Source organism: Talpa europaea, assembly GCF_964194135.1.
Source record: "Talpa europaea genome assembly, chromosome: 3".
NCBI classification, from domain to species: Eukaryota; Metazoa; Chordata; class Mammalia; order Eulipotyphla; family Talpidae; genus Talpa; species Talpa europaea.
Window position 1 is genome coordinate 27,262,509 of NC_140069.1, and position 13,144 is coordinate 27,275,652.

General features: G+C 41.4%; 1 protein-coding gene across 1 annotated transcript; it reads left to right on the forward strand.

Annotated features, from left to right (window-relative positions):
- Window positions 1–10,284: 10,284 nt before the first annotated feature.
- On the forward strand, window positions 10,285–12,733 carry ZNF706 (zinc finger protein 706; the record flags this gene model as incomplete). The annotated part of the gene is made up of 2 exons (XM_084229464.1): window positions 10,285–10,419; window positions 12,638–12,733. The coding sequence occupies 2 exons, from the start codon at window positions 10,285–10,287 to the stop codon at window positions 12,731–12,733; spliced, it is 231 nt and encodes a 76-aa protein (XP_084085590.1).
- Between the last annotated feature and the right edge of the window lie 411 nt (window positions 12,734–13,144).

Here is a 13,144-nt window from a genome sequence, read left to right on the forward strand (position 1 = left end):
AAATGGTTGTTTTTGGAAATAAGGTATGAAAAAAAAATTTCTCATACATCACACTTAGTAAAGTTATAATCATAGTTTAAGAAACGAACCTGTTACAAAAAACAACTCCAATCCCTCATTTTTCAGATTAGGAAATAAGAGCCAGAAGTTGATAAGAGATTTTCCTGAAAAAAAATTTTTTTTAAAAAGGAGATTTTCCTGTGAAACTCTGAAGGGCAGCCCAATGTGGTCATGACAACAGAAAGAACCTCAGGCCCTAACTATCCATTATAAGTCTGAAGCTCCATATCAGTAGATTGCAGAGAGATAGAAGAGGAATTCCCCATACTGCAAATCATTCCCTAGGCAGTGTGGTGTGAGGGGAAGGAGAATGAGAGAGATTTGGGTTTTCAATGTTGGCTTTTTTACTTACTCGCTCTCCACCCCCCAGCTGTGTGATAGAGAATATTAATCTCTTCAAGTCTCAGTTTCTTCATCAATAAACTGGGGATAAGCAGACCTATTACAAATGTCACATGTGATGGTGAGATACACCTGGCAGGTGCCCTGTAACTGTAGCTATTCTTATTATTACCAGGAGACTTTGAGCAGTAATGAATTCAATTTTATATGGGAAGATAATTCTAGGGACTTAGCTCCAGAGGGCATGTTCTATCACTAAATGTTCCAGAAGAAACAGGTAAGAACTGCGGTGATTGCCATTCCCCATCCCTACCCCCAGATGCATTTGTCATCTTATATTTTAAAAGTAATTCCTTTTGAGAATTTGGCCTCATCTAGGAGTTTGATATGTGGTCACGAATCATTGCAAAGCTACATGGCCCACATGGAGACTGAGTTTGAAGTCTAGGTTATCATTTGTGAAGTGTCCTGAACAAGGGGAGCAACCACCTTCAGCTATGGGGAGCACAGAGAACAAGGATTTTCCCCAATTTACATAGACTATAAAAGGTGAATGTAAGACCCTGTCTCATTCATACCCATGGAATTTTAATTCATGGAGGTGACTGAGTGATGCTATGGAGAGGTCAATGCCAATGAAAGAATTTGTTACTTACATATCCAAAGAGGAGATGGCACACCATACCACACTGGGGCATGTGAGGAGCACTAACTTTTGGTCAGGAAGATGAAGCCAGGGCAACTGGAAAGTCTAGGTCAGGCTCTTTGTTCAGGAAAGGTAAGGCAAGGGAGATAAAACATTTTAGGATTAGTCAGTTTGACTAATTCCTGCATGGTTAGGGCTACAGGGTTTCTCTCGAGTTACCTGGTACCTAGACCAGGAATGATTTAGGGCAAGGGAAATACTGGCTTGGTGTATAAGAGTTAAAAATAAAGAGGATGGCTAGGTGTGGTTTGCAACAGAAAGGTCTATTTCCAGGCAAACTGTTAATATCTTTAGAAAACAGCTAGCTAGGCGGTATAGTCTCTCTCTGTGGCTGGAAGGCCCTCAATATATTAGAACATCATAAAATCCAGAAACTAAGAAGACATGTACTATGTATTTCCCCTGAGTTTATGCTATTTTCTATAAATCCCTCAATTACTTAGTACTCTCACATGGTATATACAGAAATTCATTTTCATTTCATATGCAAATAGTAAGCAGTCTTGGTTTCTAATTTTCAAACAGTTAGAGATTTGGGCGATTTTATTTTGCCTTTTATAAGTACAGTTCTTTTAAAAGACGTTGAAGTTTACATTGCGTCACCAAGTCCTAGAGGTTCAAAGACTAAAAGGGGTGTTGGAAGTCACTCAAGCCAGTTCTTTCATTTTAAATCTGGGGAACCAGTCATTAAGAAGTCTTCTGATTCCCAATAGCTTAACCAGTATTAAAATCAAACACAGAATATAATTAAGCATATAATTAAAAGCATTAATAACCACACTTAGTCAAAAAGTGGTTACATTTCAGAGTGTAACTAAACTTTTTTTTTCTTTTCTCTTGTCTCTCCTCCAATGTAACTGTTCAAAGTGGAGACACTAGAAAAAAGTCTCTGCAGATCAAATCATCAGAAGTTAGGAAAAACTACAGGAGCCACTGTCAAGCCAGATTTCTGTTCACAGGATCATCCTGCCATCACCAGCTCAGCCAGCAAACTTTAGACAAAATCAAGACCAATGACTAGATAAGATAGCTCTACTGGGGAAATCAAGGCAAAAATCAATAAAGATAGGTATTAAGTTCTATCTGGAGAAGAATGAATCACTCCATTCTTGAATTTCCGTTGTGTTTGGCTGTTTCCTCTTAAGGGTAATAATAGAAATACAGAATGGACATTAGCATTACATTTGGATTTGGATACTATCTTCTGCCTAGCTGATTCAGCTGCGTAAGAGGCTAATGATAAGGACAGCAGACAGAAAACTAGAAAAGCAGAATAAGCATGTCCTTACCTGGAATGAGAAGTAGAGGTTCTAATTGCAGGGAGTTGCCATGGGTGTTAATAATACCTGGACTTATTCATTCATCTTCCTGAAGCACAGAGCTCTAAATGTATGTGCTCCTGGAAGTAAACATGATTAAAAAATTACTAGAAATAAAAATGATTTCATTCATTTAGTTTTTGTTTCATCACAGTTATAATACATGCACATACTTTAAAAATGTAGTCCTAAAAAACTAATTATGCAAAACAGCATTTCATACTTACCAAATTCTCTTTTCAGTCACAGATATTACAATTCTTTAAGTCAATTCTTTGGGTATATGTATACATCCTTAAATAACATTCTTATACAACTACATCTTGAAAGCTAAACACTTTAGGCATTATCTCTGGACTTTGCAGTGTGATAGGTGAGAATTTAGCTCTACCCATTCTCTCCACTTGGCCACATCACATATACAGACATTGCATTCCCCCATGTAATTGTGATTAAATCCATATTTGCATTACTACTATGTAAATGCTATTCACTGCAGAGTAATTCACAACACTTAAATAACCTTTCTTGCACAATTTTTAATCTCCCCAAAGTTGATAATCATTTTACTCTTTGCTTTTTTTTCAATGTTTTTAATTATGAATTCAACCCAAGTTGTGACACCTCTCTATGAATTCCCACTCTGACATAGTCTACTGATTTCAATAACTTGAAATTTCTCCCTCAACAAACTATTCAGACTGATCCTTCGACTTCTATAAGCTGCCATTTGGGAATCTTCATTCTCTTCTTATTTCCTTCATCTCTCCTTTGGCTGAAATTTCCTATTTCCTGAATCTCGCAGTCCCTGATTTGCTACTCCCTTACTTTGGTAGAGTACATCCACCAATGGACTTGGTGAGGAAAGGTAAACATAAGAGGTAAACAGTTTGTTATCTCGTATGTCTGAAGTTGTCTTTATTCTACTCTTAATTGATAACTTGGCTATGCAGAGAACTCTAAGCTGGAAATCCCCAAGAAATTTGAAGACATTTCTCTATGTACCACATGGTCTCTTTAAGGTATTTCACGGATGGTTCTGTTGAAATTTTCTTCTCCCAGCAGATTCTGTTTCCTCAGTTGTCTTTTCTCATTTACTAGTTTGGGGGGTCTCTGTGTTTCATATACAAGGACTTTCTAAATGTCTACCTAGCCTTGGCTGTCTGCTCCAATGTAAGACCAGGGCACAAAACATTTGATCAGAAGATTTGTGCATGTAAGAGGAATTCATTGCTGTGCCATTATATTAGGGAACCTCTTGACCCTGATATCAGCATATTTAGATATTTCTCTTGGGTTTTTCCTTTCCCCCAAGAAAAACTCTTCCAGTCTTCTGACTGGAGGCTTAAGATTGCCACTCTAATTCTGAGCTGAGAGGGGGAAGAAGGGGAAAGGTCCCTCAATGTTCAGTTCACATTTTCACTTCTTCCTCCTGTTTGCAGCAGGGAATCCCTAGCCCTACCTGTGTTCAGTGTCCTCCCCATCCAGAAAGCCTCTCCTCTTCTAAGTCATTTATCACTTGTCCACTTACTCTTCCTAATTCTGCTAGGTAGTCTTGTGTTTTGTTTTTGTGCATTTGACTCTTTATAACCTTCTTTATTGTTGTTTTTAGTAAGATTTCAAGGAATAGAAGTAAATGTATGCGTTCAAGCCCATCTTTAACTGGAAGGCAGGAGTACTCATTTCCAAACACTGGCTTCACTAAGTCATTGATACTGGTAATTCGCTCATGATCTACAACTTCCAACTTCATCCATTTATGGATACTTATTGACTGCCTACTCTATGCCAAGCACTGTACCTGATGTTGGTTAGCAAGACATTTAGGACCTCAGAAAACACACAGTCTATGGGATTGTAGCTAGACAAACAGGCAAGTGGTCCAGCAAGGGGAAGTACAGCTTGCTCTATGACACTTGGGAGGGCCCCTAACCTACTTTGGTGGGATCATCCAGGCACCTAGATATTCAACAAGTATTTCTTGGATGTCTATCATGCCAGCTACTATGCTAATGCTGGCTACCTAGGAGTGAAAAGAATAGATACAGCACCTACACTGTAAAACCATGGCCCAACTTCTGGAATCTGGCTGCAAGAGGTCAAATCTTAGCTTTTCACTTACTATCTATATATTCTTGGGTAACTTACCTAGTAGCCATTTTGTACCTTTGTTACCTAAAAGTACTTGAGAAGATTATATGAGTCAAAATATGTAAAACATATGTTAACAGTGCCTGTAGAAGTCAGCATTATGTATTACTAATTGTTAATATTTTAAGTATCAAATAAAAAGATATTTATATGTATTCTACAAATGCATATACACAGAAACATTTACATGTGTATTACATACACATTTATGTACGTCTGTGTGTATATGATGGATACATTTACAATAGATTGTGTTACAATAAAGCATTAAGTACTAAGGGTGAAAAGTATAGAGCATTACAAGAGCAATAAACCAGAGGAATCCTTATTTAGTAGGGGCCTCTTGTTTCCTAATGAACCCCTAAGTCAAGCACATTGCTACCTTTAAATATTAACCTACATGCCATAGATGAACTGGGGGAAATGATTAAGAATAATCTATGCTTATCTGAGAAACAATATACTGATTAACCACCAGCTCTTTCACCCCTGAAAAATCCTACATGAATACAAATAAACAAGCCTTTCAAGTCGTTAGAAAGCACTTTAATCTGTTTGAAATTTGGATAGAAATTTTGGATAGCAAAGAGGCACATGCTCATTGCATAGTAAGCTAGAGTGTCTAAAGGCAGAAGAAGAAAAACAGTCAGAAGTACTGTAGCATTCACAATTAAAACCAAAAATGAGAATAAAGCTCCTTCTAAGGAGTTCATATCCCAGTTGCTGTCACATTTCTATAACATAAGTGGGACACCAGCTGGTAGTAATGCTAATTCATCCATCTTTCATTTACTGTTTGTCACTTCACAGATGTTGAATCTTATCCATTCCTTTTTTTCCTTCATATTTCAAATGCCCTAAGCATCATATAAGCTACCATTATGCCATTTCTCCAGGTAATGGTGCTCAATCAGGGGAGAACTTGACTACCAGAGGATAATTGGCAAAGTCTAGAGACATTTTTACTTCTCACAACTGGAGATGAGGTGCTACTGGCCTCAGAGGATGGGGATGTTGTAGAGGACAGGGATGTTACTGAACATTCTGCTCTCCTCATGACAGTCCCCCATAACAAAGAATTATCCAGTTTAAAATGTAAATAGAGTCAAGGTTGACAAATTGTACCAAAGAAGGTACGTTTACATGCACATGAATTTTCTGGGGACAAACTCCATAGCTTTTACCAAATTCTCAAAGGCACTATATAACTGAAAAATATAAGAAACACTAACTTTAAGTGATATTTCATCTAGAGCTTGGTAACAAGCCTATTACTCCTACTTCACAACAGAAATCACCTCTCTATTTAAGAAGTCTCATTTTCTGCCAGGCAGATTTTGCTGTCCCTATTCACTATCCACTTTCTTCCAACGAGAGGCAAACACAAATCTTTGGCATTTCTGTCTCTGGGTCCTCTAAGTAACGTATCCCCCTCCAGCTAGCTAACACAATTATTATGGTTATAGTGACTATTAATAATTAAGTCATAGCTTCATGATATGTCAATAAAAGTCCTGTTTTCTTCAGACACAGCAACTCATTTGATCAAAAACCATTTAGTCAGTGCCTATGTTTAATATAGTGATAGGTACTGAATGATGAAAACAAGCCTACAATCGAGTACTCGAGAAAAAGTAATAAAAATTTAAAATACAATACAGGAGAAGGGTGTGAAAAGTGAAGGTAAGAGGAGCTAAAACGATGATGAAAGGGGAGGACTGAACCAGAATACCTCATGCCACCGAGATACAATAAACAGCTAACTCGACCCTGGCTGTTCTGAGGAATTCTGTGATAGTTATAGCCCAGTACAGGTAACTTGAACTTCATATTCAACTAATATGTCCTGGGGATGACAGGCAAATTTGAGAGTGGAAGCTTTGGAAAAGGTGAGGAAGTCAAATGCAAAAGCCTCCATTTTCACTTGTTACTAATTGATTCAATCAGAAATCAATATGGGATGAGGAATTGGTGCGGAGGAGGCAGAATAAAAAAAAAAAAGGACTAAAAAGCCGCTTCCAGACAACCAGTAGACATAATCGTTACAATCGCCCTGTCCTTTGATCACATATTGGAAGCTGGCTGCCTTTGCCCGTAAATCAAGAGATGAAAAAAATCGACCATCCCCCTAACATTAACTCAACACATTGCTAGTAGGCAGCCTAAACCGGCCAGGGCGGCTCGGCCAGCAATTTTCAGTGACAGCCAGGCTCGATTCTGGAACTCACTACAAGCCCCAGAGTGGCACCCGGGCTTCCGCCGGAGTGAGGTGCCGGGCGGCTGGTGAGAGAACAAAGGCTGCACGTCCCAGTTCAGAGGCGCCCGGCCCGCCGGCCTCACAGGGCCGGGGCCGGCGGTGCGGCCGGGTGGCGGGCTCGGGATCGGTACCCTCGCCGGCGCCGCGCGGGCCCTCCGCTCCAGGCCCCGCTCCCTCCCGGTGCACCCGCGGGCGCCGCCGCGACCGGAGGCACGTGGGGAGCGCCACGAGGGGGCCAGGGTCTGGCCGCCACCCGAGCGAGCGAGCTACCGCGTGGCTTGGGAAACACGCTGCGGGGCTGTCACCTCCTGACCGCGGCTCCCGGTGGCGGGGGAAGCCGCCCAGGGAAAGCACGCGCGGGGGGAGGAGCGCCAGGGACGCAGGGCGACGTCCCCTGCAGTTCCCGTCGCGCCGCGGCCGCGGGCGCGCCAGGCCCCGCCTCCCCGCGCTTATGTAATAGGGGCGCGCCGCCATTGGCCCGCGAGACCGGAAAGGACGCGCGCGCGGGTGGGGGCGGGGAAGGGGCCGCCGCAGGAAGGGGGGTGGGCGGGGGCCGTGAGGAGCGGGCGGGCGCTGGGGCGACTGGGAGCGCGGCGCAGCGTGCGCGGGCACGAGGCGTAGTGGCTTCCCCTAAGGCTGAGGCGGCGGGTGCGCGCGGCGGCGGCGGCGGGTGCGCGGCGCGGGCTGTTGTGCTCCCGGCTCTCCTCTTTCCCTTCCTTGGCGGGTGGAGGAGACCCGAGCGGTGCTGGGCGCGCTCCCCCTTCCTCTCCCTCCGTCGCCTCCCCCGGCCCTCTCGCGCTGCGCGGTCTCTCCGACGCCAGACTGTCCCGGCCCGGGTGAGCGGCTGTGGGGGCGGCGCTGACGCCGCAGGGCGCCGGGGAGCCGGGTGGGCCCGCCGGCGGGGTCGGCGGCGACCGTGGGGGTCACCGCGGGTCGCCGGGGGCCGTCGGCCTCCCCGCTCTCCCCCGGGGTGGTCGGGCCCGGCCGGTCCCGGCGCGGGCCGCGGGCAGGAGGGACGCTCGGGCGCCTGCCAGGCCCTGCAGGTGGCCGGGTCGCAGGCCGGCCGCGGGAGGGGAGCGGTAACCTTACCCCTGGCCACAGCGGCCGCCCGCGCTCTCGAAGCCGGGGCGCCCGGTGGCCCAAGGCGCGGGGTTTCGGGCAGCCGAGGCCTCCGGGAGGCGCGTCTCGGCGGGCCGGGGTCTGTGGGGAGGGGCGGGTCGGTGGGGGCTGTTTGGCCCTTGGTGGCAGCGAGGCGGGGGGCGCGTTCGGGGTCGGGAGAGGCAGGTTTGGGGAGGAAGGTGCGCCCGGCTACAGCTGGGATCAGTGAAGTGTTGGGTGAAACAGACCGGCGTCCTGGCACTTTCATCCTCTCACCTCCCCAAAAAGGATGTCCTTTAACGCAGGGGTCAGGATGTTGTTCACTGCCTGGGCCTCTTGGTCTGAGATGGTTGTGACAAATGAGTCTACTTCCTCAATCCGAAATCTTCACTTCTTTCACTCATTTCTTTTTGGTTTTAAGAAGCTCTTTGGGGCCGTGCTTACTTGTTGACTCCTTGTAAGAGCCCCATGTTGTAGACGACCTCTGTATTCATACTACGACTTTCCTCTTTGTAGCCCCCCCCCCCTGAAAACCACACTAAGAGTTATGTTTAAAAAAAAAAAAAAAAGCAGCGTTTGGGTGTTTGTAAATGACTTGTCGCTCCTTGGTTTGTTGGCATCTAATTAAGAAGTTACGCTTAAGATTTTGCAGAAAATTCGATGGGCTTGAGTCAAGTCCTAAATTGAGCTGTCCAAAAGCAGGTGGTTTGTTCGTTTGCATTGCTGCTTTCAGAAAGGAAATCAATGCAGTGTGTGTTGGAAGTTAGGGGCCTACCCCCGCGCATTTAGACTGATTCCATTCCCTTTACCTGGTGTTAGGTTTTCTGTTCTAAAAATAAGATCAGGCAACTACAGTCTTATTAAAACTTTTATGGTGTTTTCCTGATTGTTGTTACATGACAAATGGCAAATGGGTTAAGTCTATTGTGTAATGTTACATATTAGGTTAAGTCCTAAATGCAAAAGTTAAAAACAATGCTGTATATACCTAAGACATTGCATTATACACATCACTGCATGAAAATGAATTTTAAATAGCTATTAACTTCTCAGTGTCCAAAAAAAAAAAAACCTACCGGAATTAGTGGCCTGCTGTTTTATAAGGTTTTTTCCTATGTAAAACAATTATGTGGTTACTCACAAAATTAGTGTAGTAACACACATAGCATGCATTGTTTGGAAGAATTCATATGTACAAAAGGACTGAAGTATCCTAATATAAGGTACTGATAGTAAGATATTGGGGCATTAGTATGTACTAGAACATTGGGATACATAAATCATTCCATTTGGCTTGGGATTAATAAGAATTTGGTTTAAAAAACAAAAATGGAAGTTTGTCATCAAGGACTAAAACATCTGGTAATATTTACCATTATTTGGAATGAGATTCTTAGACTAGTATACTAAACAGTTTCTCTAATTTCTTTTTGTTCAGTTTTTGTAACTTCTTGAAATACTCTACTGGCTACCTAGAAAAGAACTGGTTCTCTTCTATATTTTGAATTTCAGTTCAGTGTTTAATGTTGGTGGCACCTTGTCTGATCCGTGCATTTATTTTTTTAGTTTTCCTTTTTCTCAGAAACTCAGGTGTTTCTGTGAAATAGTTTGATCTCATATCCATTAACTAGTTAGGATTCCATTCAGGAAAAGCCAGCACTACTTATTGGTAGAGTTGTTGTATGTTCATGTCCTGCAATGATTTAAAAGTTTAAATTTAATTACAGAGCTGGTCACAAATCTTAGGGGTGTAGCTCAATGAATTTTTGCAAGTAAACACACTTACATAACTATTACCCAAATCAAGATAGAGAACATTGTCAGCATCCCAGAAATCCCCTTTCATTCTCTTTCTTCCGTGCTTTATTTTACCTCTTTTGAACTGTATCTGTATAGTCTTTGCATCTGGCTTCTTTAATACTGAGATACAACCTTGTTGTTACTTGTAACAATGGTTCCTTCTTGCATCCTAGTACTCTGTTATATAAATAATACTCAAAGTTATGTATCCATTTTACTATTAATCATTTGGGTTGTTTCCATTTTGGAAACAGGTGCTGTAAACATTTTTGTACCATGCCTTTCATGTTTGTACATCTGCATTTCTGTTAGATACATACTAAGTGAGGAATTGCTAGGTTACATAGAGTATCCAGCTATGAGTTTTCACAGTGGTTGTACCATTTTATCCTTTGGTAAATTCCAATTTTTATGTCTAAAATTTTGAAAAAAAAATTTTGATTGACAACTGCTTCTATAAAACTTAATGCTTCAACTCAGAGTATTATAGTTATACTTACTCTATGTTAGAGCAAATACAGCAATCTAATGCCTCACTTCTGTTTTTAGATATGGCTCGTGGACAGCAGAAGATTCAATCTCAGCAGAAAAATGCCAAAAAGCAAGCTGGACAAAAGAAGAAACAAGGACATGACCAAAAGGCTGCTGCCAAAGCTGCCTTAATATATACCTGCACTGTCTGTAGGGTAAGGGGAAATGGAAAACAGCCCTCCCAGAGACACTGTTTGGTTTCTATAGGTTAAAATTTTACAACCATGGTAAAATAAATGCTTACTTGAGATGGTAGATTTGAGAGCTGGTTATTTATAGACTCCACCCTCATTTATTCAATGAATATTTTTTCCAATGACTCCTATGGCCAGGTACAATTATCTAGGTATTGAAGGAAAGGAGTGAATAAAGAAAGCACAGTTACTTTTTTTATGGAGAACAAAGATGTCTTCTTTTCATTTTTTATTAGTTTTCTTTATTTTTTTACATCGTTCATTTTTAAACAATATTTGCTTTCCCCCACCCCTCAGGTGTAGTCCCCATAGTTTCCTTAACCAATGCACCCGTGCACCATCACCTCAGTTCCCTGTGCTCCTCCCTCCCTCTGATCCCTCTCCCTCCTCCTCCCCTGCAGTATGTCTATGTTTTATAATTGTCTGTTTTTGCTTTGTTGTGTTTTGTACTGTTATTTTTTTTTTTACACTGATGTCTTACTTGGTTCCCCTACATTCCTGCAATAAGTGAAACCATCCGATATTTTTCTTTTTCCTTCTTGCTTATTTCACTGAGCATAATACAAAGATGTCTTCTTAATGGCAAATAATATACTTTGAACTTCATAAGGAAGTCAGATCTATATTGTTAGTTTACAGCTATGTAAGGTATTAGTGAATATATCTTTATATTTTCCTTCACTAAATCCATAGGTCTTCTAATCTGGAGTATATTCATATTGAAGGCTTTAATAGAATGGATATGTTTCATTAGATTTGAGGAATAATTGTAATAGCTACTATTTTGTTTTTGTTTTTTTTAAAGATTTATTTTTATTTATTTATACAAGCGCTGGGTACAGTCAGAAGTGCGGGAGGGTGAGAGAATTCATCAGAGCCAGAGCGGGGAGCAGAGCAGGCAGAAGGACCGAAGTACACTGCTGAGGGGAGCAGCAGGCGGCAGGAGAGGTCTGCGCGCCATGTGGGACCCTCCTCCGGTGGCCGGGGAGCAGCTGGGGATTGAACTGGTGCTGCAGAGGCAGCGAGCAGCTTCGCAACCCAGCGCTCAACTGCTGAGCCACCGGGGAGGCCCAATAGCTACTATTTTGTGTTAACATTTATGAGTACGTTAATCCGAACATCAGCTCTATGAGATAAAGTACTTTCATTCACATAATAAAGAAAAGTAAACTGAGTCTCTGGATTAAATAACTTGCTAAGGTTAGTCAGCTAGTATATAGGAAGAGCTAGAATTTGAACTTAATAGAATCCAGGTTCAGAGTCCACCCTCTGGCCCACTACATTATGCTGCTTCACAAGGAAGTTTTTCTTAAATTCCAAGCTATAGTCTCTTGCCTATTGTATGGATTTGTGCATGTTTGTTTTGTTTTCCAGAGCACCGGAGTAGGATTGGTGGTATAGCTAGGAAGGATAAGATATGATTCATGGACTAAGCTTATCATCTGTTGAAGTCATTACTGATGAAATAGATGTTCCTAACTACATAAACATTCTCAATCTAAGAGAGGAAAATTAACATTATTTTGTTCATACTGAACTTGGGTATGCTAAAAGCAATGAAGTTGAACAACTTCAAATCTGTTTGGAAATAAACAGGCTAAAAGTAAATTTCAATGTATTAACTGCTAGGAATATTTTGACCTAAAAGTTCCAGAGGAGTTCACATACTGAAAATACTCAAAATAACAACAAAAAAACTTACTTCATATTTTGCCTATTAGAATATACGGAAAAATAATAAAGGTCCTTACCTAGATAAATCAGTATAGTATAGTATTTGAGAACTGAAATATCTAGTACTAGATTAAAAAAGGTCTTTGGCAAATTAAACTCTGAGTTTTAGTTTCCTTAATGAAATTAGGATAGTAGGAACTAATGTAGGTCTTATGAGAATTCCAGTAGCATTCTTAATACATTAAGTGTTCTGTAAATATTACTTAGTGTTGGCTGATAATCAGATAAGTAGAATATTTCATTCTGTGTGACACTTCATAGGTGAAATACGAGAATATGTTAGGAATTTGTCACAAGGTCCTTTTTCATTTGCCAGACACTAAGTAGTAAAAATTGTAAAAAGTTTTCTGATAATTGTAATGAGCAGGTGAAGGACTTTTTAAGTTTATACATTTTTACCTAACAAATACATTCTAAAATTTTTTTGTACAATTTTTAAAATTAGACACAAATGCCAGACCCTAAGACCTTCAAGCAGCACTTTGAGAGCAAGCATCCTAAAACTCCACTTCCTCCAGAATTGGCTGATGTTCAGGCATAAAGTTGTTTACAGGTAACTGGCCTTTTTTTTTTCTTTTTGTTTGTTAATGTCGGGATTGTTTACCATAGCAAAGTAATCTCTTGTAATTGTGAAATTAATGTCTACCTTCTAGCTGAGACTTTATTGCTTTTCCCTTTCAACTTAATGTTTAACTTGACATTGTTAAAAGTCCATTTCCAGATCATAGCCTTTCAATGCCCCTTGATAACACCCAAGTTTTTACTGCTGTAGCCCAAAATGGAAGGATGAGGGAATGCTGGCTCACTCTGGTCCAAGAATGGAAATATATTACCAGCTTTTAAAAAATACTATAAAGATATTTGAGGCTCTTGCTCCCAGAAATGATGGAGACCAATGTTCCTGAGTGCCTTTTGAAAGTATTTACTGGACAGTGCTTAGCAGAACTAAGTC